This window comes from Sus scrofa, chromosome 15 (assembly GCF_000003025.6).
Source record: "Sus scrofa isolate TJ Tabasco breed Duroc chromosome 15, Sscrofa11.1, whole genome shotgun sequence".
Classification (NCBI taxonomy): Eukaryota; Metazoa; Chordata; class Mammalia; order Artiodactyla; family Suidae; genus Sus; species Sus scrofa.
In genome coordinates this window covers 126,428,180-126,451,094 of record NC_010457.5, presented here as the reverse complement: position 1 = coordinate 126,451,094, position 22,915 = coordinate 126,428,180, and the positions used below count along the sequence as shown (strand labels likewise).

The following is a 22,915-nucleotide window of genomic DNA, read 5'->3' as shown; positions in this document are numbered from 1 at the left end:
ACAGAAAAAAACCTAGCAGGCCAGAAGTCATGTGGGAATGGGGCCAGACCTCACCATCCCTACAAAGTCTAGAAGAATGATAAGAAGAGGCTTTTCATGCTTCTAACATCAATATATCACTGTTTTAGCAGCTTGGGGTCAAGGTACTCGTAATCAAATGTTGGTCTTGAACATTCCTCAAAGAAAATTGTTAAATAAAAACACCCATATTAAAAGCAATGGAATCTTATCCATTTATATCTGGCACAAATATGTTCTTTTAAGATATATGCCCTCTAAGAACTATTTCATTCATCTGTTTATTCAGTCAACTAATTTACAGTGAGGTCCTTCTAAAGACCAGGCATCTGCTAAACACTGGACGCATAATATTGAACGAGATCCTTTCCTGCTTTTGAAAAGCTCAAAGTCAATTAAGAAAACCCAGGAGTTCCCCTTGTGGCTCAGTGGGTTAAGACCCCCAAGTAGTATCCATGAGGATGCAGGTTCGATCCCTGCCCTCACTTAGTGGGTTAAGGATCTGATGTCACCGCAAGCTGCAGCATAGGTCGAAGATGTGGCTCAGACCCAGTGTTGCTGTGCCTGTGGTGTAGGCCAGCAGCTGCGGCTCCGATTCAACTCCTAACTTGGGATTTTCCATATGCCCCGCAGGTACAGCCCTAAAAAGAAAAAAAAAAAATTAGGGAAACCCAAGGAAACAGGCAATTACCTGCTTAACAAGAACTGTACTGGTGAATGTGCCTTGTGCCCTACTTTCAGTGTCAGCCCACTTATGATACAAAGTACACTGTTCATGATAGTCGAACTTACCTGGATGAAAGTGCTTTACAAGTATAAAGCACCATACATAGGAGTTGTCATCATTATTCTTAGATTGCCTCACGTTAGCTGTGAAAAGAAGAAAGAAAAAAACAGCTTCAGAACATTTTACACATTTTTTTGGACATGTAATGAGTATTTTTTACATCGTCAAAAGTGGTAAAACAAAAAACAAAAAGTATAGCTAAGATTTTATGTGTGTGTGTGACCTCCAGTACCTTCACCCAGCTATTTACTTGAGGTAAACTCTGCAGTCAAAAGGAACGAGATGCACTTGGATTCTTAACTGCAGACATACTCTGGTATTCTAATGCCGTATCTATTCTCCAGGGAAAATGCCCTGTGTCCCTTCAATGAAAAGGCATAATAACGATTACCTCCGTTATCCTCAATGGCATCTTCCCTTCCCCTTGTTTCAAACCAGATAAATAAATTAATAGAAATTAAGACCTACTTGTGCCTACAACTCAGAAACGATGACATGGTGACATTGCTATTTTCAATCTTACAAAGTCTAGCTGTGTAAGAATGTAAGTGATCTAGTAGCAAAGTAAATTGAATGATGAAATTACATATAGCCAAGTTACATCAGGCCCCTGATGACATATTAATGTGAAATTATTTTTAAAATATCAGTACTTGGGAGCATCGTATATGTAATTTCTGTTATAACTTTTCACCTGAGATGATGTGGGATGCATATCAATCCATTTAGATACCTTTACATGCTATATAGTGTTTCCTGGGATAATTTCAAAGATATTTCAAAATATTGCTGCTCTTCAAAAAATACCAAAAAGTACTCCAGGCTTGGTGTTCTACACCAGGCTACCACATGAGGGCATTCTTCCCCTAAAATAGATGCAAGCAGGTATTACCAGTGATTTCTACTCGTAGAGAAAAATCTGTATAAATTTATCTCATGAGGTTCTTTGGCCCGACTAGGGGTCTAATCAGAGTTTCTACATTCATAACTGATTCTAACATGAAATTTTGTTTTCTTCCTTTTTTTTTTCCTCTGATTTTTGAATTTTACAGAGAGCTCATCTGTGGCTTGGACGGCAACCACAAGACTGGATACATCTTTAAGATGGTTTTTGTTTTGGTGGTGATTTGCCGTTGGAGTTCTCTGATAAAACAGGTAGTTCACTATATGTCTTCCACAGGGTTTTTTTGAAGAAGAAGAAGGTAAAGAGTATATTTATAAAGAACCCAAGCTGACTGGTCTCTCCGAGATTTCCCAAAGACTGCTCAAGCTCTACGCAGATAAATTCGGAGCAGACAATGTGAAGATAATCCAGGACTCCAATAAGGTAGGGGAACATCAATATTCATGCAAGTGCAAAGAACTGGCTTAAGTTTTTTGTTTTTAAACTACATTTATTTATTTATTTTATTTTTTTCATTTTTTTTGTCTTTTTGTCTTTTCTAGGGCCACTCCCGTGGCACATGGAGGTTCCCAGCTTAGGGGTCTAATCAGAGCTGTTGCTGCCGGCCTACACCACAGCCACAGCAACGTGGAACCTGAGCCACGTCTGCAACTTACATGACAGCTCCCGGCAACGCCAGATCCTTAACCCACTGAGCAAGGCCAGGGACCGAACCCGCAACCTCATGGTTCCTAGTCGGATTCGTTAACCACTGCGCCACAACGGGAACTCCTAAACTACGTTTATTAAAGTTTTAAATCCCTTCCTGAACATGCAAACTTTCTGAGTGTTTTGGGTGTTTTGGTTATTTGCTTATTGGTTGAGTAATTGGTGGTTTGGCTGGGGGCTGGAGGTGGGGTCAAAAACCTTATACATGTTTATTTGAGTAACTTTTAGGTAATCTTAGAAACACCGTACTGAACTCTCTACCTCTGCCATAAGTGGTTTGCATTTGAGTAGCAACCAAAGGGTTAAAGTGATGAGATCCAATGGTAGACTTGGGGGAAAGAGCAGAAAAGCATTTGTTCGGTCGTGGAGTCTTCCTGGGTCATGCCAATTTTGAAACCTATCCTCTGTGATAGTTCCAGATTAGCCCACCACATTGTATTAACCTGCCAACATTCAGTTAACCTCCTCCTGGCTCCAGAAGGCAAATAGTTACATCCTCTGATGAGATTACTCAGAATCTTCTAAATACACTTTCATTCATTTAGCCAACCTCTCTATGAAGCACCTAGAAGTAGAACTAGCACCAGAGCAAGGTACTGGTGCACACACCATCTCTTCCTTCCAGAGCTCGCATGGCTAAGAAGAGAAGAACATATGCAGAGAGCTAGTTCAATAGAGTTCAGTGAAATACCTACCACGGGAGGCACAGCCCACACCTCCAAGTCGTACAGGGGAAGCTTGGAGCTGGGGGCTCCCTGAGCAGCTTGTTCTTGGTTGGCGATGCTTCACAGAGAGGTGAGGTTGAAAGGGAGAATTGTAGGGTGAGAAGGTGTTTGTTGGATGCCAAGGGCATTCTGAGAAGCCAGCAGGTGCAGTGACAGGCAAATTCAAGGAGAAGGTGTATTTAGAGAATGGCAGGTCTTTGAAACACAGGTTGGATAGAAGGGTGTGGCAGAAGATGGAACTAGAAAAGCTGGTTTGCACCCAATTTTATTGGCCTCTCTTGGGCCACCGAAGAGGTCTTTTCTTCCTTGTCCTCTTTTATAAAGCTAGTGTTTGGAGGGGTTTGAGATTATATTGCTGGATCTGATGGAAGCTGGTACAAATGTGTTCATCATTCTTAACCTGAAAAATATGATCCCCTTCCCCATAAAGAGAGACCGAATCAGAACCACTCTCATAGTTGCCTTCCTACAGGGAAAGTGGAGACAGAGTTCCTGGTGGTGAGAAAAATGCCAAATTCGGTCTCCGAACAGCTGGCATCTTCATTCCATCATGCTACCATTTAGCTGGTGATCAGCCTTGGAACAGCTGGGTGGTCACTCTGAGTCTGGTTAAAAATGTAGCCATCCTACAATGCAATTATTAGCAGCGTTACAAGGAAATTCACGACCCTCCTTAAATATCTGGAACTGGACAAGCAGTGGATGCGCAGACAGATGTAGAAATTTGGAATAAGTCTGAAAATCCTTCAAGGAATCATTAGAAAATAGGCTGAGGGTCACCTCTTCTACCTAAGAAAAGCACGAGTCCTTCCTTGACTTTTTAGGAAGGACCCCCAGCCTGTCTTCCTAGTTATTTGTCAAACTTATTCAACCAAAGCAGATTTAGTCTTAAAAATTAGATAGTGTTCCCATTGTGGCTCAGCAGGTTACGAACCTGGCTAATATCCACAAGGATGAGGGTTCAACCCCTGGCCTTGCTCAGTGGGTTAAGGAACTGGCGTTGCTGTGAGTTGTGGTATAGGTCACAGACGCACCTCAGATCCCATGTTCTTATAGTGTGGCATAGGCCAGCAGCTGCAGATCCAATTTGACCTCTAGGCTGGAAACTTCCATCTGCTGCAGGTGTAGCCCTAAAAAGCAAAAATAAATAAATAAATAAATAAATATTAAATTTAAAAAAAATTTTAATTAGATAGAATAACAGTGCAGATTAGAGAAAGAATTCAAGAATTTGAAAATAAAAATATCTGCAATCGTGTGATAGGGAGTCAGTTAATCTGCTAAACAGACCAGGAACTTCCTTTTACATTACAAGCCCACAGCCAATCGTCTCAGGCTAGATATATGGCTGAATCATAGAGGGACAAAGAGACCTATTTCTACTCTCAAGAAACTTGTATTCTAGATGAAAGTGACGCTACTCATTACAGAGAAGAAAGAAAGTAAAAGATTAGGAGTTGCCATTGTGGCTCAGTGAAACCAGACATAGTTTCCGTGAGGATGCAGGTTCGATTCCTGGCCTCGCTCAGTGAGTTAAGGATCTGGCGTTGTCACAAGCTGTGGCGTAGGTTACAGATGTGGCTCAGATAGCACGTTGGTATGGCTGTGGTGTAGGACTGTAGCTGCAGCTCAGATTTGACCTCTAGCCCAGGAACTTCCATATGCTGCAGGTGTGGCCATAAAAAGAAAATTTAAAAAGATAAGAAAGAAAAGATTAAATAATATGCCACCACCAGGTTTTAAGTTCGTAAGAGTACCAGCTACATGGCCAGCTGGCTGCAGCGCTAACTCTGCCACCTTCCAGCTGCTTGACCGCAGTCCAGCCCGTGGTTTCCATCCACTCAGCCCTCACAGGGTAGGACTGGCCATTTTCCTCCAAAGGGAGAAGGACAGCTCAGGACATCGAGCCCAGGGGATACAGAGCTTCCCACCTTGCCTTCAGGAGCATCTTCTGCTCACCGCTCTTTCTCTGCACATAATGTCTTCAAACAGGTAAACCCCAAGGATTTGGACCCCAAATATGCCTACATCCAGGTGACCTATGTCACACCGTTCTTTGAGGAAAAGGAACTAGAGGACCGGAAGACGGATTTCGAAATGCACCACAACATCAACCGCTTTGTCTTCGAGACGCCCTTCACGCTCTCGGGCAAGAAGCACGGTGGGGTGGAGGAGCAGTGCAAGCGGAGGACGGTCCTGACAAGTAGGTGCTGGCCCCCAGCGCGGGTCCCCACGCAGGGCCCTCTGTTAGGCTGGATGCGGGGAATACAAGACACTCCAGCCTCGCACCTGAGTACCCACAATGTGCTAACTTAGAAGGGTTTGCCAGGATGCACAGATTTCCCCTTGTCTGTCCTCTTTCAAGTCAGAGACTCTTGACACGTGCACCAGAAGAGAACCTGTCACAGTCACTTTACACACCATTTCCCTTTAGATCGTCCAATGGTGAAGGTCACGGTGTCTTGGGACAGGCCCTCTGAGCTGCCTTCTCCTCTCTCCCTGAACCTATCCTGCAGGGCAAGAAATGTGTGCTTTGGGCAAGAGTCTAAACCATTCTGGAATTGTGGTTGCACACCTGTGAAATGAATGCAGGGACCGATCCCCAAAGTCCCTTCTATTTCTATCTAGACCTACTCTGTGAGCAGGTCTAACCTTTATTTAGTCAACAAACATTTGCTCAGTGCCTCTAGTAGTGGGGCACTGTTCTGACAATTCAAATAAATAAAACACGATTCTTGGCGTTCCCGTTGTGGCTCAGCAGATTAGGAACCTGACGTAGTGTCCACGAGGATGCAGGTTTGATCCCTGGCCTCGCTCAGTGGGTTAAGGATCTGACATTGCCACAAGCTGTGGTGTAGGTCACAGGTGCAGCTCAGATCCCGTGTTGCTGTGGCTGTGGTGTAGACCAGCAGCTGCAGCTCAGATTCAACTCCTAGCCTGGGAATTTCCATCTGGCATGGATTCAGCCCTAAAAAGAAAACACACACACACACACACACACACACACACACACACACACACACACGTACTTCTTGCCTTCAAGTCACTCACTGTCTGGTAGGAGAAAGAGCCAAGTGACGCAGGAATATCAGGTGAGCACAGCATAAGAAATGAAATGGGGGAGTTCCCGTCATGGCGCAGTGGTTAACGAATCCGACTAGGAACCATGAGGTTGTCGGTTCGATCCCTGGCCTTGCTCAGTGGGTTAAGGATCCAGCGTTGCTGTGGCTCTGGCGTAGGCCGGAGGCTATAGCTCTGATTCGACCCCTAGCCTGGGAACCTCCATATGCTGCGGGAGTGGCCCTAGAAAAGGCAAAAAGACAAAAAATAAAAATAAAATAGAATAAGTATTTTTTAAAAAAAAGAAATGAAATGGATTGGATCTCAAGGCAGACAGAGGGGAAAGATGAGAGGAGATCTGAACTGAGACCTAAGCCATCTTCAGGGGTGAGCAGGTCTGGATGACGAAGTAGCTACATGGAGAGCCACCACATCCAAGCCATGGACCATTCACCTGCACTGAACTTTTCTTGACCTTTTATAATTAAAAATCCAGAACAAAGCTATTATAATATGCACTCTTCGGTACTTCCTTAAGCATTCCTTATTGTGGTTTTGTGTGGTTTTACTTGAAGTACAAGTTGTGGTGGCAGCTGTCCTCTATTCCGCGTTTAGCGACTCTGAAGGGCTAGTCCAGCCTTGGGAATGAGGACCTGTTGGCTCGGGAAAGTGTGGAACCACATGCCAGGTGGAAGCAGCTGGGGCAACACTGAGAGGGGTATGAGAGGATAGCACGTGGGAGGAAATAACTCACATACACAGAAAACGTGCAGGATGGAATGCTCTGTGGGCCACGAAAAGATCCAGGATCATCCTGACATTCAGGGAACCCTGACTCTTCCCTGACCCTTCTCCTTGAAAGGCTCCTGTGTTGCTTTTGTGCAGCGAGCCACTTGTTCCCCTACGTGAAGAAGAGGATTCAGGTTATCAGCCAGTCCAGCACAGAACTGAATCCCATTGAAGTGGCGATTGATGAGATGTCCAAGAAGGTTTCGGAGCTTAACCAGCTTTGCACGATGGAAGAAGTCGACATGATCAGACTTCAGCTCAAACTCCAAGGAAGCGTCAGCGTGAAGGTGAGCACCGCCCCTGGCCAGGGGAACTGGGCGCAAAACACCCCTGGGAAGTTTTTTTTACAAAGGGTATAACAGATATTTTTCTGTTTGCGATGCCATCCACAGTCTTTATCAGAATCTCCAAAATGTGGTGTTTCCTTGCAAAGGCACATGGGGCGTTCATGTGGCTCAGTGGGTTAAGCACCCAACACAATGTCCTGAGGATGCAGGTGTGATTCCTGGCCTCGCTCAGTGGGTTACGGCTCTGGCATTGCTGCAAGCTGCGGCGTAGGTCGTAGATGCAGCTTGCATCTGGCATTGCTGTGGCTGTGGCCTAGGCCGGCAGCTGCAGCTCTGATTTGCCCCCTCACCTGGGAACTTCCATATGGCGCAGATGTGGCCCTAAAAAGAAAAAAAAGGAAAAGTAAACCCATGTTGGTGCCAAACATCTGGAGATAAGCCTTTCTTAAGTTTAGCCAAAGTAAAATTTCTTCTTCCTCAATCCTCCTGTCCCATCTTCTCTGGATAAACTATGTTCTGTATTCTAAATGCTAACCAATGCATTACTGAATGAATAATTCATTCTCTGTCATGAAGAGCCTTATAAAACTGTTCAAAAACAAAACTGTCTAAAATGATTATCAGTTCATAAAATGTGTATCAGGAGCTCCCTGACTCTCAGGGTCCTGAGAGCGAGCAAATAGCCTGTTCACAGTGGGTGACTGAAGAAACTGTAATAAAGAGGCCCTTTGGAAAAGAATAACTCGGTATTTAGGAAAACCAAAGAGGGCAGGCACCAGGGCTAACAAGACTGAGGGGCCGGCTCCCTCCCCAGACCTGGAGACTCGGGAGGTCTCTTCTGCTATTTCTTTATAGCAGAAATTGAGAAGGGTTAGTGGAAGCAGAGAGAGATCTGGGAGAGCCAGCTGATGGTAGACAGACAGACAGGCAGACAGACATGGTCTGTGCTGGAGGATTGCAAGGAGGAAGCGCTGGGCCTAAATACCCTGACAGGGCTGAGACTAGGGTGGGGCGAGAGACACAAAATTAAAGGGAGCATCCAAAAACTCAGTAATCAAGATAAAATAATATTTTAATGCAGTATTTTCAAAAATCAAAAATAACTTCAAACCTCCCTAATGAACAAAGTATTAAACTGGTAAATAAAGGCAGGCCAGTAACAATGCCCTGCAGAGCTATGTGGGAGCCTATGATGAAAGGAAAACTCCGTGACATTGGCCCTGATCCTGACCTGGCTCTCCTCTTCCCTGCCCACTTTTTGTCTGTGTCCCCTTGCCTGACTCAAAATGATAATAACAAAAACAAATTTTTAAAAGCCAGAAGGCAAAAGAACAGGGGGAGTTCCTGTCGTGGCACAGCGGAAACAAATCCAACTAGGAACCATGAGGCTGCAGGTTCAATCCCTGGCCTTGCTCAGTGGGTTAAGGATCTGGCATTGCCGTGAGCTGTGATGTAGGTTGCAGACAGGGCTCTGATCTGGCGTTGCTGTGGCTCTGGCGTAGGCCAGCAGCTGTAGCTCCTATTCACCCCCAAGCCTGGGAACCTCCATATGCTATGGGTGCAGCCCTAAAAAAAAGCAAAAAAAAAAAAAAAAAGAAAAGAAAGAAAGCTGGCTTCCCTCAGTGCACAGCAAAGCAGAGAGGAATAGAGATGGATAGGGAAACAAAGGAAAGCATTCGGTACTGTTTATTCACTCCACCACACTGGCAATGCCTGGTAGGCAAAGCCATCGTGGATGCCTCAAGTAGAGGATTGGCTTCCCTCTTCTTATACCTTATTCCTTCCAAGCCCCACAGTCACATGCAAAGACGATAAGCCATAAAAAACACAGACTCTAGTTGCATCCGTGTTGCTGCATATGGCATTATTTTGTTCTTTTTCATGGCTGAGTAGTATTCCATTGTGTATATGGACCACATCCACTTTATCTATTCATCTGTTATGACTGGGTCACTTTGCTTTATAGCAGAAATTGACACAATGTTGTAAATCAACTATACTTTAATTTTTTTTGATAAAAAAAGAAAATACAGATTCCATCACTAGTGTCTTCGCACAGAAATCCAATACCTCCCTCCTTGGGCCAGAATCTCAGCCAGACTGACAAGTGAGACCCAGTAAAACAGCAGTTCCCAGGGTGATGCCTTAGACCACTACCTCTGTGGAATGTCTTTTATTAATTGTTATGTGTTTGTGTGAATGTTCATAGGGAAAAAAAAGTTACTAGCCCAGCAGGCATTTGATTTCACCAAAGTTAAATTTACTTAAGTAAATAAATAGCGGCTAGTTTTCAAAGGTATCAAGCAGAATGCGGATATGCTAAAAACACAAAATGGTGGGCATGGGGCTGAAGTTGGGGAAGGACGGCAATGCTTTGTGGGGTTCAGATGCATCCTAGTGGTTCACTGACTAGCTGGGGAACAGCAGATAAGACAGATAACAAATTAGTAGGCTACAAGGTGATGTGAGAGAATTGGGGGTGGGAGAGCACATGATGGGTGCTACCAGCTCAGGAGAAGCCTTAGCCCATTCTCTTCTCCCCAACAGGTGAATGCAGGCCCAATGGCCTATGCACGAGCTTTTCTTGAAGAAACCAACGCAAAGAAATACCCTGACAACCAAGTAAAGCTTTTGAAGGAAATCTTCAGGTAAGCTTCTCTTTGTTGGGATGCTCGTCCCTGAATTCCTTCGGACAGGGAGTCATGAATGCCGAGTGTAACAGCAGCCTGATTTTGAGTGGCTGTTTCTTATGGCTGTTTGTTAATTTGCTTGTTGCTGTCACTAAAGGCAATTTGCAGACGCGTGTGGGCAGGCCCTTGACGTGAATGAGCGCCTCATCAAAGAGGACCAGCTGGAGTACCAGGAGGAACTGAGGTCCCACTACAAGGACATGCTCAGCGAACTCTCCGCAATCATGAATGAGCAGGTAAGGCTTTCCCTGGTCCATTCATAGAAAGGGCCCGTGTTATCCCCAATGCCAGAAGGACCAGAAGGAGTCTCTTTTCTTTCCTACTGCTGAAAACACTGTACTCTCAAGAAAACGCCGTGTGGCTGAGCTGTTCTCCACCCCTCCCCGGCTCCCACCCCCATGGACACCGCCCCTTGCCTCAAAGGAAAGCGATCAGGTTGGAAAAAAAAATCTGTAGGTAAAGATGCGAATCCAGATGCTTTCTATAGTTTTCAGAGATGTTTATCCAAACCACATGCGTGTTGTTTTTCCAGAACATATGGCACCTTTTGGACACCAAGAACATTGGTGTTCCCGGTAGGGTTTGCTGCCACTCCCATACACATCCGTCACCCCTGATCTCCAGGCCGTGATGTGTGATGTGTGACGTGAAGTTCCACAGTTCCGCCACCAGGGGTCTCTGCACCATACTCAGGAAGAACACCAGGACTAGGGTCCTGGACTTGACCCATCCAGACTGCCTCTACAGAGGCTGAGCCCCTGGAAAATATGCAGATTTGGGATAAAATTCAATCCCACACCCTACAAGCAAGTCATCCATGATTTTTGGCATGTATTCAGTTTGTTTTGTAAGACTATGCATAAAATGTGGACATTGAATAACCATAATACTTTTGGGGATGCTGAGAGAATCGTGATTAAAAGCAGGTTCTGCTCTTTTTGGCCTACTTCCCAGCATCCATCAACCCTCACACTCTACCTGGACATCCCATCACACATGGTCCCCTCCAGGAGTTGGACGTGTGAATTGAGGGGGAGAACTTGAGCTGACTTCCCAAACAGCCTCACGCACAGTAGCCATGCACTAATTTTAGCTCCCTTTCCTTTCCTTAAATGGTCTAGAACTTTAACACTAGTCACCAAACATGAAATGTGTCATATGCATCTTTTATTCTAATTGCATCTCCCATATGTTTCTCTTCTTCTCCATCTCCTTCTACCCACATTTTAAACGCTCCATAGCAGTTGGAGAAAGAAATGGTTAATTGACTGATGTTGCAAAGAAAAAAAAATCCCCCCGGATAGGATTCCTAGCAGAAGAGTATTGGTTTGGAATTATTAAGGGGTGATGGGAATTTAATATTCAGGAGTGATGCCTTAACAGCATGGGGAAATTAGAAATCTGAGCATGAAACAAAAAGAGTAAGCAGGGGATCTGAAAGTTGGAAAAGGTGGCCAAAAAATGCTTATTTCCATCTGTAAGCTGCATCTGACCTTGAAACTTGGGGCAAAAATACTTTTCTCTTTTTTTCCTGGCAGCTCTGTCGTGGTCCATGTTTATACAGCTTCTGTTCCTCTGTGTCTAGTATTTCCCTCAGTACTGTGAGCAAAAGTGGTATGTTTTTCTTTCCTTATGTCTATGCTGTTGTTTGTGGCCTTCTGGTCTACCCTTTATTTCTCCCCCCGCCCCCCCATCACCACCACCACCCCAACAGCCTCTATAGAGACTAGTTTTCTCTAAATGTTTATTTAATTAAAATAGCTTTATTTCCATTTCAAGGTAGGTCAAAATGAAAAAAAAAAAAGCCTACTAAAATCAAAAAGCTAAGTTAACAACTTAGCTTTTAAAAGGAAAATGTATACTCTTATCAACTTCTAAAGTACATTGGAGCTCATTTGTATCCAAAACAAAGGTTCCTTCTACCTCAAAGTGCTAAAACAATAGTACAAAGACAAGGACCAGGTGATTAAGAAGACAGAAAAATAATTTCTACTCCAGGAAACCTTTGCTAAGCGAAGCAAAATTTGATTCTGTGCTTCTTGGACACTGATGCAAAGAAAGGAAACTAATGGATTGCACAGGTCTTGCTATTTAGTAAAAGAAATAGATGGTTTGCCAGGAAAGAGAAACTTTCTCCTGGTCCTGAGCTTCTCTGGGGATTTGTCACATAGGTCTTGATACATGGGACAATGACTACAACATACATGATATCTCAAAAAAAAAAAAAAAAAAACGGTTTCCTTAAAAATGATTTACTCTATGATATGGCCATTTCACAGTCCCACCTTAGATTAAAATAAGGACAAAATATTAATTTCTGACTCCGTAGAGAAGATTCTAGAGGAGGAACTATTTAATTGATAATTGTCAATCATAAATGTAAATTAACCGTAGCAATACTGTAAGTCATCTACAACAAAAGAAGTTATTTTCATGACAACCACTGATAAGTATTTTGAGTTGGTTGTAATTTCAGAAATAGCTAGTAAAGGCTAAGAGTCCTTAAAGTCCAAAGTATTGTCTAACTGGGCATTTATCTCAGTTCAGTTTTATAACAGCAAAAAATTTTTCATTTGACTATAGTTTGTGTTTGAACTCTTATGTTGGAAGGGTGGTCAGATTTTAGCATAATACTGTAATGCATGAATGAGCCATAATCCATAATGCACAAATACCTTCACATACCTATACACACACACACACACACACACACGCATATTTTGGAAACAGGTACATGTATAATTACAGCAAAGAGAGAAATTTTACCCTTAAATTTTTAAAATTAGAAACAGAGTTAGAAAGGATAGATAGACATAGAAATAAAAATATGTAAAGAGAATTAATTATACAATTCATCCCAAGAGTGTCCAGAGAGGAGTTCCCATTGTGGCTCAGCCAGTTAAGAACCCAAAATAGTGTCCATGAGGATGTGAGTTGACCCCTGGCCTTGTTCAGTGGGTTAAAGATCTGGGAACCCACAAGCTGCAGCATAGGTTGCAGACATGGCTTGGATCTGGTGTTGCTGTGGCTGTGGCACAGAGCAGCCGGCAGCTGCAGCTCCCATTCAACACCCAGCCTGGGAACTTCCATGTGCCTAAAATGCGTCCCTGATAAGAAAAAAAAAAAATTTTTTTAAGCGTGTCCAGAGAAGTCTTCAGTAAAATGCTAAGAGTGAAGCCACTACTTAGTGAAAGAAGACTCAGTGTAAGGAGAGAGATGGAGCAGGGTGAAGCAGACGCTAGTGTGTAAAATGGAAATGTGGAAATGGAGCAGCTTGGGTTACTAAAGTGACAGACAGGCAGTCATTACCATTATAGGAAGCCAGAAAGCCACCCTATTTTATAAAGAGCCAAAACCCCTAAAAACCCCCTTTGATGGAGGCCAAAGTAATACATGTAACTAGTGGATGAAACATCAACAGAAGATGCTGATTTGGATCCTGTTTCAAAGTTTAGAAGAATGACAGTATAGTGAAGTCAAGCTGGCAATGGAAATCAAATATAAAATACAGAGAGGGAGGGAGTGGGAGGGATCGGGAGCTTGGGGTTATCGGATACAACTTGGAATGGATTTACAAGGAAATCCTGCTGAGTAGCATTAAGAACTGTGTCTAGATACTTACATTGCAACAGAACAAAGGGTGGGGGAAAAAAATGTATATGTGTAAGTGTATCTTGGCCCCTATGCTGTACAGCAGAAAAATAAATAAATTAATTAATACAAAATAAAATACAGAGAATGGAACACACATACTCTGTTACGGTGCCAAGCAAGGTGGGAGCCAAAGGCATGTGGCTTTTAGAGTTTCAGATACTCTTTGGATACATGATTTGCCAAGTGCTTTAAGCACAACTGTGATGTTGACCATAAAGGGAGTTTGTTGGTAGACTAGGATACATGACTGCTGGGTACTTGGTGGGGACAGAGTGGCCATTCTAGCCCAGAAGAGCCGTAGAGTTAAAGAATGGCAAGGCATAACAGTTAGCAGGAAAATTGTCATAACCAGAAATGTTAAATATTCATTAGAGGTGCCTGGTATTTCTACTGCTGTTGTTGTGTTCACCTGTCACCATGTGAACAGATCTGATGGGAGAGTATGATTTAGGCATATTAACATTATTTTCCAAAAATAAAATCAGACTGAGGTGCTTTTTTTTTTTTCTTCTTGTATTTCCATTAAGACGAATCTTTAAATGAGGTTTCAGATGTTTGCCTCTTTGGGCAGACTTTGACAATACAAATTATAAAATTGCAAATAAAATTCCAGAATTACTCAAACACATTCATAAGGTTCAGTCACACATTTAAATATACATATATACTTAAATATATACATATATGATAATTGAAGAGTATTGAGAAGGCACTTAAAATCTTCCCAGTGCCCCTCTGTATAGCACTAGGAACTATATCTAGTCACTTATGATGGAGCATGATGGAAGATAATGTGAGAAAAAGAATGTATATACATATATGTGTGTGTGTGTGTGTGTGTGTGACTGTACAGTAGAAAACTGACAGAATACTGTAAGCCAGCTGTGATAGAAAAAATAAAAATCATTTTAAATAAAAAAAAATCTTGTCAAGACGGCAGAGACATGGGCTAGGGAAAACACTTCTTCAAATCTGCTTTGATAAGGGCATTTTCAAAATGTACAGACGCCCCGTGGGGAATTAAAAAAAAAAAAAAATCACTGTTCTGGGTTTTAAGTTTGTGTTTGGAGATATTAACACAAACCTCTCTGGGATCGTTTTGTGTCATGTTGCGTTTTGTCCTGTTTCAAGATTACCTACCCGGACGACCCATCAAAGCGAGGAGCGGAGCGAACTTGCACTCGGGTCAGTAACAAGGCGGCCCCCACTCTGCCCACAGTCTCCATCTCATCCAGTGCAGAAGCCTGAAGGGAGTCTGCAGCATCAGACCCGCCTCCAGGAGAACTCTGAATTTGCAGCTAATCTCGGGGAAGAGAAAGAGAAATTTAATTTATTTGATGTTTTTATGGTGTTAATACTTTTTTTACCTCGCTAGCTTGAGAATTTTGCCAGCCTCCAGATTTGCACATTTCTGATCTCTTTTTTTTTTTTTTTTTTTTCCTTTGATTGAGCGGCGTCGATCAAGCCCGGCTAAATATTTGCTATGAAATCCCAGTGAATGTGTAGCTCGAAAGCAAACCGTTCAGTTTGCTGCTGGTTACAGTTATGTTCCATACCCAGTCCTCGTACACATATTTTAAAGGTCAAAGTGAATGTTTTTGTAACATGTAAGCATATTTCGAATGTAAATAGAAGATTGTAAAATATATGGTTTTTACCAAATTTAAAAGAACGTTTTTAGTTAATATTGATGACAGTGCTAAAATTATATGAATAACATTTCAGATACCATTATATTAAAATATTTGTGTATGTGTACAAAAGTGTTGATAAATACTAATCTTTAAAGTTTGTGGAGTTTCTTTATTTGTAATATATGTGCTCTTAAAAGCAGTGAGATGTGAAATTATGGAAGCCTTTTGTGGTTAATAGAAATAAAAATACCATTAATTTGCATCTGGTTCCCTCTTGAAGAGCAGGCAAGTTGCTACTAACAGTGCTTCATTGGGGAGTTCCCATTGTGGCTTAGCAGGTTAAGGACCAATGTTACCTCTCTGAGTATGCAGGTTTGATCCCTAGCCTCACCCCATGGATGAAGAATCTGCCATTACCACAAGCTGAGGCATAGATCGAAAATGCAGCTTGGATCGGTGTTGCTGTGGCTATGGCGTAGGCCACAGCTCTGATTTGACCCTTGGACCAAAGAACTTCCGTATGCTGCAGGTGCAGCCGTAAAAAGAAAAACAAATAAATACAAGTGCTTCATTAGACATCTGCTGAATGAAGTCTTCCTCGTGATTTAGGATGCCTTAGCAAGAAGTCAGGAGAAGGACTTGAACCTGAGCTAGGCAGCCCCTCTGAAGATCAGGTAGACAGGTCAGGGATTCCAATTCCGCAAGATTACTAGACTGATTTGGAAAAGATAAAGTAAATCAGAATCTTGAGGGTTGTGCACAAATATTCCATCTGTACATGTTGCAAATGTGTGGTGGGATTGCACTTTCCTGCCTCTTTTGAAGTTAGACTTGACTGTACTTGAGCCGTTGAAATGTGAGCAGGAGTGACACGCGTCACTTTCAGACAGATACTTAAAAGCCAATTAAGTGGTTCTGCCCCATCCTTTCCCCTGATGTGGGCATTTTTGAAGATCTTGGAGAGGGAGACTCTATCAGCATGAATCCCCGAGTGACCACAATGAGCAGACACACACTCACACCCCGCCCCCAACCTTGCTGGACACAGTCTGAGCGAGAAATCCATTTTGATGTAAGTTTCCCGATACTCAAGGACTGACTGTCCTTGCAGCGTCACAAGCTTATTCTGGCTAATCTGGGTGTTTTTTCAGAACTGTGACTGATAATTCAGCCAGGTTGGGAACCATTAAGGAGCTCCACCTTCCTGCACTAACTGCCTCCTACCCCAGCCAACGCCAGCAAAGGTGCAACTGAGCTGTCTCCATGTACAGAAGACAGGCTCAAGAGTATCATTTTATATTGACCCTCACCAGCCATTCTAAAGGCCCGACTTGCAATTAGGAGACTTTAGCTGAGTTCTTTCTGCCCCATAAGCCCCATTGGTCAGTATCAGCACATGAGGACCAGAAGGGAAGAAACAGAAGATGCGCAGGACTCTTGTACACACAGAAGTGATGGAAGGACATTTTAGATGAGCACTCCAATCCCTTGAGACTCATATGACTGTTCTTTTCTCAAATAAAGCCCATTGCTTTAGAAGGAAGTGAGGGAGGGAGGAAGTGGGGTGGAGAGAGGTCAGGAGGGAGGGAAGGAAGGAAGAAAGAAGGACAAAGGAAGTCCTGGGGTAAGATGACCTCTAACTCACAGCATCCCTCCCAGCTTCTGCTCGTGGTTTCTCAATGGCAGTTTCTGACTGCCTGAATCAGCATCTTTGCTCCTCTCCTCTTGTTTTCCCATCTGGATTTTTAAGCCACCCTAGACAGGATTACTGTCCCAGGAATTCAGGAAGACTCTGCCTCTGCTATTGTCTCCCATCCGGTTCCCACCTTTAGCCTCAAATTCCCCACATCTATCTCAACCCACCCATGCGCCCACCCTCAGGGCCCTTTTTGCATTAGGTCTTCTGTCCAAATCTGAAAATAAAACCTCTAAGGAAGTCATTGAAAATAACACATCTTCTTACTCCTGTTAAAGGCCAAATATTCTATTTTTTGCATCACCAACAGCCATATGCTAGATAGCGTCACTGTCTTTTGCCCCTGAAATGATTCACAGCACGAGAAATTTAAACTCAACTCCTCCAGGCAGAATTGACTAAGAGCACTCTGCTTTAACAGTATTGAAACTCATCTTGCAAATCCAAGCACCTTCTATTCCTTTCTTCTTTAGATGAGATACATCAGACTGCCTGCTCAGAGACTGAATCCAACAGATGTTGTATCTGCCACAGAGAGTGTCTTTAATTTTTAAAAATTAGCTATCAACACTTAAATATTCAGAGACTTATCTAAAAATCCAGCTTCCTAGTATCTGCTAAAAAACAAACAAAAAAAAAAAACCAAAAAACAAACAAACAAAAAAAAAAAAGGCTCTCTGGTAATTCTGGATTCATATGCCCACATGACAACAATCAGTTAAAACTGAGACACCATTGATCCTTTTACAGGTGCTATCTAGTTTGCCACAGTCTGCACCAGGCCCTAACTACTTACACCAGTTCAGCCCCTCTTACTTATATTTCCTGCCTAGTTCCTATAGGCACGTGACGACCCCAGTTCAAATTTTTAATGTCTATAGAAGAGTTGTGATCACTATGCATGGACAGCAGACCATCTGCTTCAAAAGCTTAAAATGTGTATTTCTGAGCTCCATCAAACCTTCTGCAATAGAAACCTCAGGAGTGGTACCCAGCACCATGTGACTCTTAGACACACAAGCGATAAGAACGCTATTGAATCCTCTGCTCATTAACCACTCCTAAAATTGTACTTCGCCAAAGACAATGCCTTATAAGCCGGTGACCTGATTTTGAATTGCCAAGACTCTGAATGATCATTTTATATTCTTTGGCATCTTTATATTACCTTTCTCAAAACAATCTACAGCATTGTACTTAAATTAATAACTCATCAAAATAAGCTCTATGAAAGATGGCAATTCAACAAATGGGAAGACTGAAAATAAGACAAGGGATATTATTTTCCTACGATTTACCCAGGAGGGTCTCCAACACAGAATAAGAATAAGTAGATCTAGATCATGGCGTGTCAGTCCTGGCTCGGCCCGCCCACCCATTCATCATCCTACTCAGTAGCTACCTCTCCTTCCTTTCTCATTTCAAAGTGAAAAATGCCCACACTGTAAAAACATTAACTTGTCCCTTCATTTTTGGTGACGATTACCTTATAAACCAGGGCCCAATATCCAAACCTCCTGTAGTATATCCCTATTCTGTGTTCTCATCCATTTAGATACCAAAATAAAAGGACCAATCAGCTTGCTTCCTTCTGAAAATATCCACTCTGAGAACCTTGAGTGTTGCTCTGCAGAAGGACTTCACCATATTTGCAGACTGATGATCTTTCATCTGAGAGTATTAGTCAAACTCCAGAAATAAAAATGATAGATAGATAGATAGATAGATAGATAGATAGATAGATAGATAGATAGATGGATGATATAAAACTCCAGCTCTCCTATGAGCAGTTAGGAAGGGAAACCAAGTTGAGAGCAAATGTGATGAAATGATTCTGAATCAAATTTTAAATTTGCTCATATGATAAGTGGCCCCCATATCCTCCACCCACTACATTTGTATCAGTGAAAATTTCTATATCATACTATATGCTGATAATGTGATATTTTGTTCCAAAAATGATGAAGTACAGGCATGACTAGCATTCAAGGTTCTCTGCAGGAAGCCCCTCACCCTCCTCCCAGCTTCCTATCCTGCCTGCTGGCCTGCACACACCCTTCGCTAGAGCCACAATGTTTGGCTCACTTAAAAAAATAAAAAAATGGTTTACACCTCCACCTGACAGAAAGGTCCCTTTCCCTTTTTCTCCAATTGCACAAACTCAGCCTACATGGGTCAGGACCAGCTGAGTTCGCACCTGTGGAGGCTGCTGTGCTAGAACCACCAGGGCCACCCTTCAGGACCGAGACTCCCATTGCCCCAGCAGTTATTTCTGCAGACAGCTGAAGCCTCGCCACTGAGTTCCTTTCACCTAAGTGCACGTCAGCCGCTGAGAGGACACTCACATTCCACGACTGGTTGATGGTGGGAAGTACAAGGCCTGGCCTCACTGCCTCAATTCAAGACAATTCTTAAGAACCTTCTAGGCTCCCCAGTGCCAACTGAGAGAGCACCTTGCAACTACATCACAGTTCAGCTTTTCCCTCTGCCCATTCATCCTTCGAAGAGGACTCCCAAAAGGCCTAGATCCCCAATATACTTCCTGGATGTAAATCTCCACGCCAGGGTCTGTTTCTTGGAGGAATAGATCAAGTCAACAGGTTTTCCGGAAGCTTTCTGATTCTCTGCCCTTCATTGGCACATAAGCCTATGTCAGCCGTTTCCTCTCCTTAATTATGTGGCTGGATATCACTGCACATGTCCGTGTTTTCTTTCCAACCATGTCATGGCTGGCTGGAAGGCAGATTGTGTCTTAATTTTATTTGTGGTCTTGGCAGTTCAGATCACTGACCTGCACTTCAGAGTTTTGGAGTCATTTCTCAAAGTTCTGTTGGAACAGAGCTAATCCAGAGGAAATGCTAGGCACGGGGAATGGGAAGCAGAGGGAGAAAGAGCAGACCGTGGGAGGGTAGACTTGGAGCCAGAAGTCATTGTAGGAACTAGTGTCCTTGAATCCGTTTGATAAGAAGATTAAAAAAAAAAATCAGTGTTTATTGCTTTTGGTTTCTTTTCAGTTCTCAGCCTCAGCAAGGTTTTACTTCTGAAGTATTTGGCATGGGATATGTACATCTGCAGGAGCAAATGGGCAGAATTATTAACAACATGATCTTTTCATTTGGAACCCTCCCAACTCCTCTTTGCTCCCAGCTCCTTCATATTCTCAAGTCCTCCCCATCACCCAGTGACCTAACGTTGCCTCATAGCAGCCCCTACTCAAGCCCTCCACCCAGTCCCATCTTCCTTAGGCAGAATCCTTGGTCCTTCTCCATCTGTGCTGGTCTTGCTTCCAAATGGGTTCTAATTCAAAGACCATCTCTAACCAAAACAAATTTGCACTCTGGCCATAAGCAGGAAGGGAAGCATAGAGGAAGGTAAATGAATGAGCATGGCTGTGTTCTAATAAACTTTACTTGTAGACACTGGAAAAAAAAAAAAGTTGTTGCCTGGAATACTGGGTTGAGAAGGATTACATAAGACCACCTCTGCTCACAGAGCTAGAAGCAACTAATGACACACTGGATGCTGGACTTAGGCATGTCTGTCTGTTTGTCTGCCTTTGCCACCCCTACTTGAAACCTGCTAAAAGGGTAGCATCAAGCTGTCTCAAACTATTGACCCAATGACTGATTATGGGAAAGAGTGCTCTGGCTTCCCAGGGAAATTAGTATTTTTGAAGGATAATCTTTATCTCAAAAGAATGAATTTTCAATTGTTGAAATTTTAGGACTTCAGATATTCTACCACTAATGCTCCTCCTCAACACACACCCCTCTCCACTACCTCACTAAATAAACAATCATCTTTATCCAGGCCTGAAGTCATCTCTGAACAGATTCAGTTAAATCATATCTAGATGAAATCATAAAAGAGTTACAAACAACCATACCTGAAGGCTCAAATAGGTATGTCCTTGGGCCAATTACTTTAATTCTCCAAGACAGGAACATGATTGCTACTGAATAAGCTGTTCTGAAAACTAAATGAAAAGAACAGATATGTGGGTACTTTGCAGAGTGGTGTAAATATACAGTGTGCGTTAGCTGAAATTTTTCAACTGGCAACCCTACAAGTCACCTCATTTTTCCACATCATTCCAAGGCAATTAGCATCCATTTGTCCTGATTCTTAGACAACATTCAAGATCTGATGGTTACTGAGGGGGCCACTTCGTAAAATGCCAATAAAAGAAGTTTGAAAATATAAAAAAAAGTTTATCTGGGAATCTTGTTTTTTTTGCTTGCTTGTTTGTTTTTGTTTGTCTTTTTAGGGCCACACCAGCAGCATATGGAGGTTTCTAGGTTTCCAGGTTAGGGGTTGAATCGGAGCTGTAGCTGCTGGCCTATACCACAGCCACAGCAAAGTGGGATCTGAGCCGCATCTGCAACCTACACCACAGAAGCCCACGGCAATGCCAGATCCTTAACATACTGAACACGGCCAGGTATTGAACCTGCGTCCTCATGGATGCTAGTCAGATTTATTTCAGCTGAGCCATGATGGAAATGCTGGGATCTTGGATTTTTTAAGAGGGTGGAAGGAAGTTTAAGAAGAAGTAAGAGTTGGCATCTGAAAGCCCCCTTGGCATATCCTCTGTGGCTCCACCCTAAGGTTTAACAAGAAAATCCACAGTCTACTTAGAGAACAGTCACACCCTGACCAGAAATTCATTTGCCTGAGAAGGAGCATGATATGTATCTACTTACCTAGGGGCACATGAGAGGATGTGCTATAAAGAGAAAACAGAGATGCAGGTACATAATATGTTTGGATTCAAAACAGGGGTAATTAAAGGGTTCCAGGTGAATTGTAGAGATGGGGAGACATTAGCAAAATAAAGAAATTCCCATGAAAGCGCTAAACTCTTTTGCCTTCCCCTTGCCCCTTGATGTTCCTGCAGGGAATTCATGTGGTTGGGCATGCTAGGTAAGAGAAGAATAATCTGATGGAGAGATCATAAATCACAAGTCTCAAGAGAGATGCTACAGGGAGCACATAAAGTTGATCTGAGAGGGATAGTAAGTGAGAGATAAATCAAAGACATGCACAAATGGGGTTCATGAAGGTCATTTGGAGAAGGGAATGGTGACTGAGCCTGAGTAATTGAGCAAAGATTTACAAAGAAGAGCTTTAAATAACACTAATGTCAAGGATTCTCCAGAGGAGTCTGCTTGCAATTTTCTTACATCATTACTATTCATACCCAACTTATAAAGCCACCACACTTTCTTGGATATATTCCTCATGTATAAAGAGTATTTACTTTTAAAGTGCATGAATCGCCTTTTTTTCACCCAAAGCCATACACTTGTAACTACTAAATACAAGGGAGGTGAACTTTTTAAAGTTATAAGTAAAACAGTGGTATTTGTAGGTTATTTTATTGAACAGAATGGCCCATAAATGAGGAAGCCTATTTCATAACACTTGTATGAGAACTGGCGTGTTCCTTTGGACTTCCATGGAACTTATATTCTGCAATGTTATTTTTCCCTTTAGAGGAGCAATTTTTTCTTTTTTGGCTTTTTTTAGAGCTGCACCCAGGGCATATGGAGGTTCCCAGGCCAGGGGTCCGATCAGAGCTGTAGCCACTGGGCTACGCCAGAGCCATAGCAACGCCAGATCCGAGTGGAGTCTGCAACCTACACCACAGCCCATGGCAACACCAGATCCTCAATCCACTGAGTGAGACCAGTGTTCGAACCCGCAACCTCATGGTTCCTAGTCAGATTCGCTTCCGCTGCGCCACAACAGGAACTCTGAGCGATTATTTTTTAAGAAATAAAGAATAAAAGTAAAGTTCTAGAAATCAATTTAATGACGACAACAAAAAGGAATTTTTGCTTTTCAACAAGTAACCTGGAAGTCTAGCTTGAAAAGGCTCTGGAGTGTTCTGTGAAAATATTTCCAACCAGTGACCCAAGCCAGAGCAGAGGCCTTTCACCGCCTCAGTTTGAAAACACTCC

The 22,915-nt window shown here is 42.8% G+C and overlaps 1 protein-coding gene across 35 annotated transcripts in view; it reads left to right on the top strand.

The window, feature by feature from the left end:
• The window catches only part of DOCK10 (dedicator of cytokinesis 10), a 276,179-nt gene extending 260,661 nt beyond the window's left edge, over positions 1-15,518 (top strand). For 19 of the 35 annotated variants that reach the window (XM_013984546.2, XM_021074800.1, XM_013984547.2 and 16 more), the window contains 7 exons: positions 1,986-2,132; positions 5,135-5,345; positions 7,088-7,278; positions 9,826-9,926; positions 10,066-10,204; positions 11,507-11,582; positions 14,754-15,518. In XM_013984546.2, the coding sequence (XP_013840000.1) occupies positions 1,986-2,132; positions 5,135-5,345; positions 7,088-7,278; positions 9,826-9,926; positions 10,066-10,204; positions 11,507-11,582; positions 14,754-14,815 (927 nt within the window). In that variant the 3' untranslated portion in view covers positions 14,816-15,518. The remainder of the gene's footprint in view (positions 1-1,985; positions 2,133-5,134; positions 5,346-7,087; positions 7,279-9,825; positions 9,927-10,065; positions 10,205-11,506; positions 11,583-14,753) is intronic. The other 16 variants (XM_003133687.6, XM_021074811.1, XM_013984544.2 and 13 more) reach the window with 6 other exon arrangements.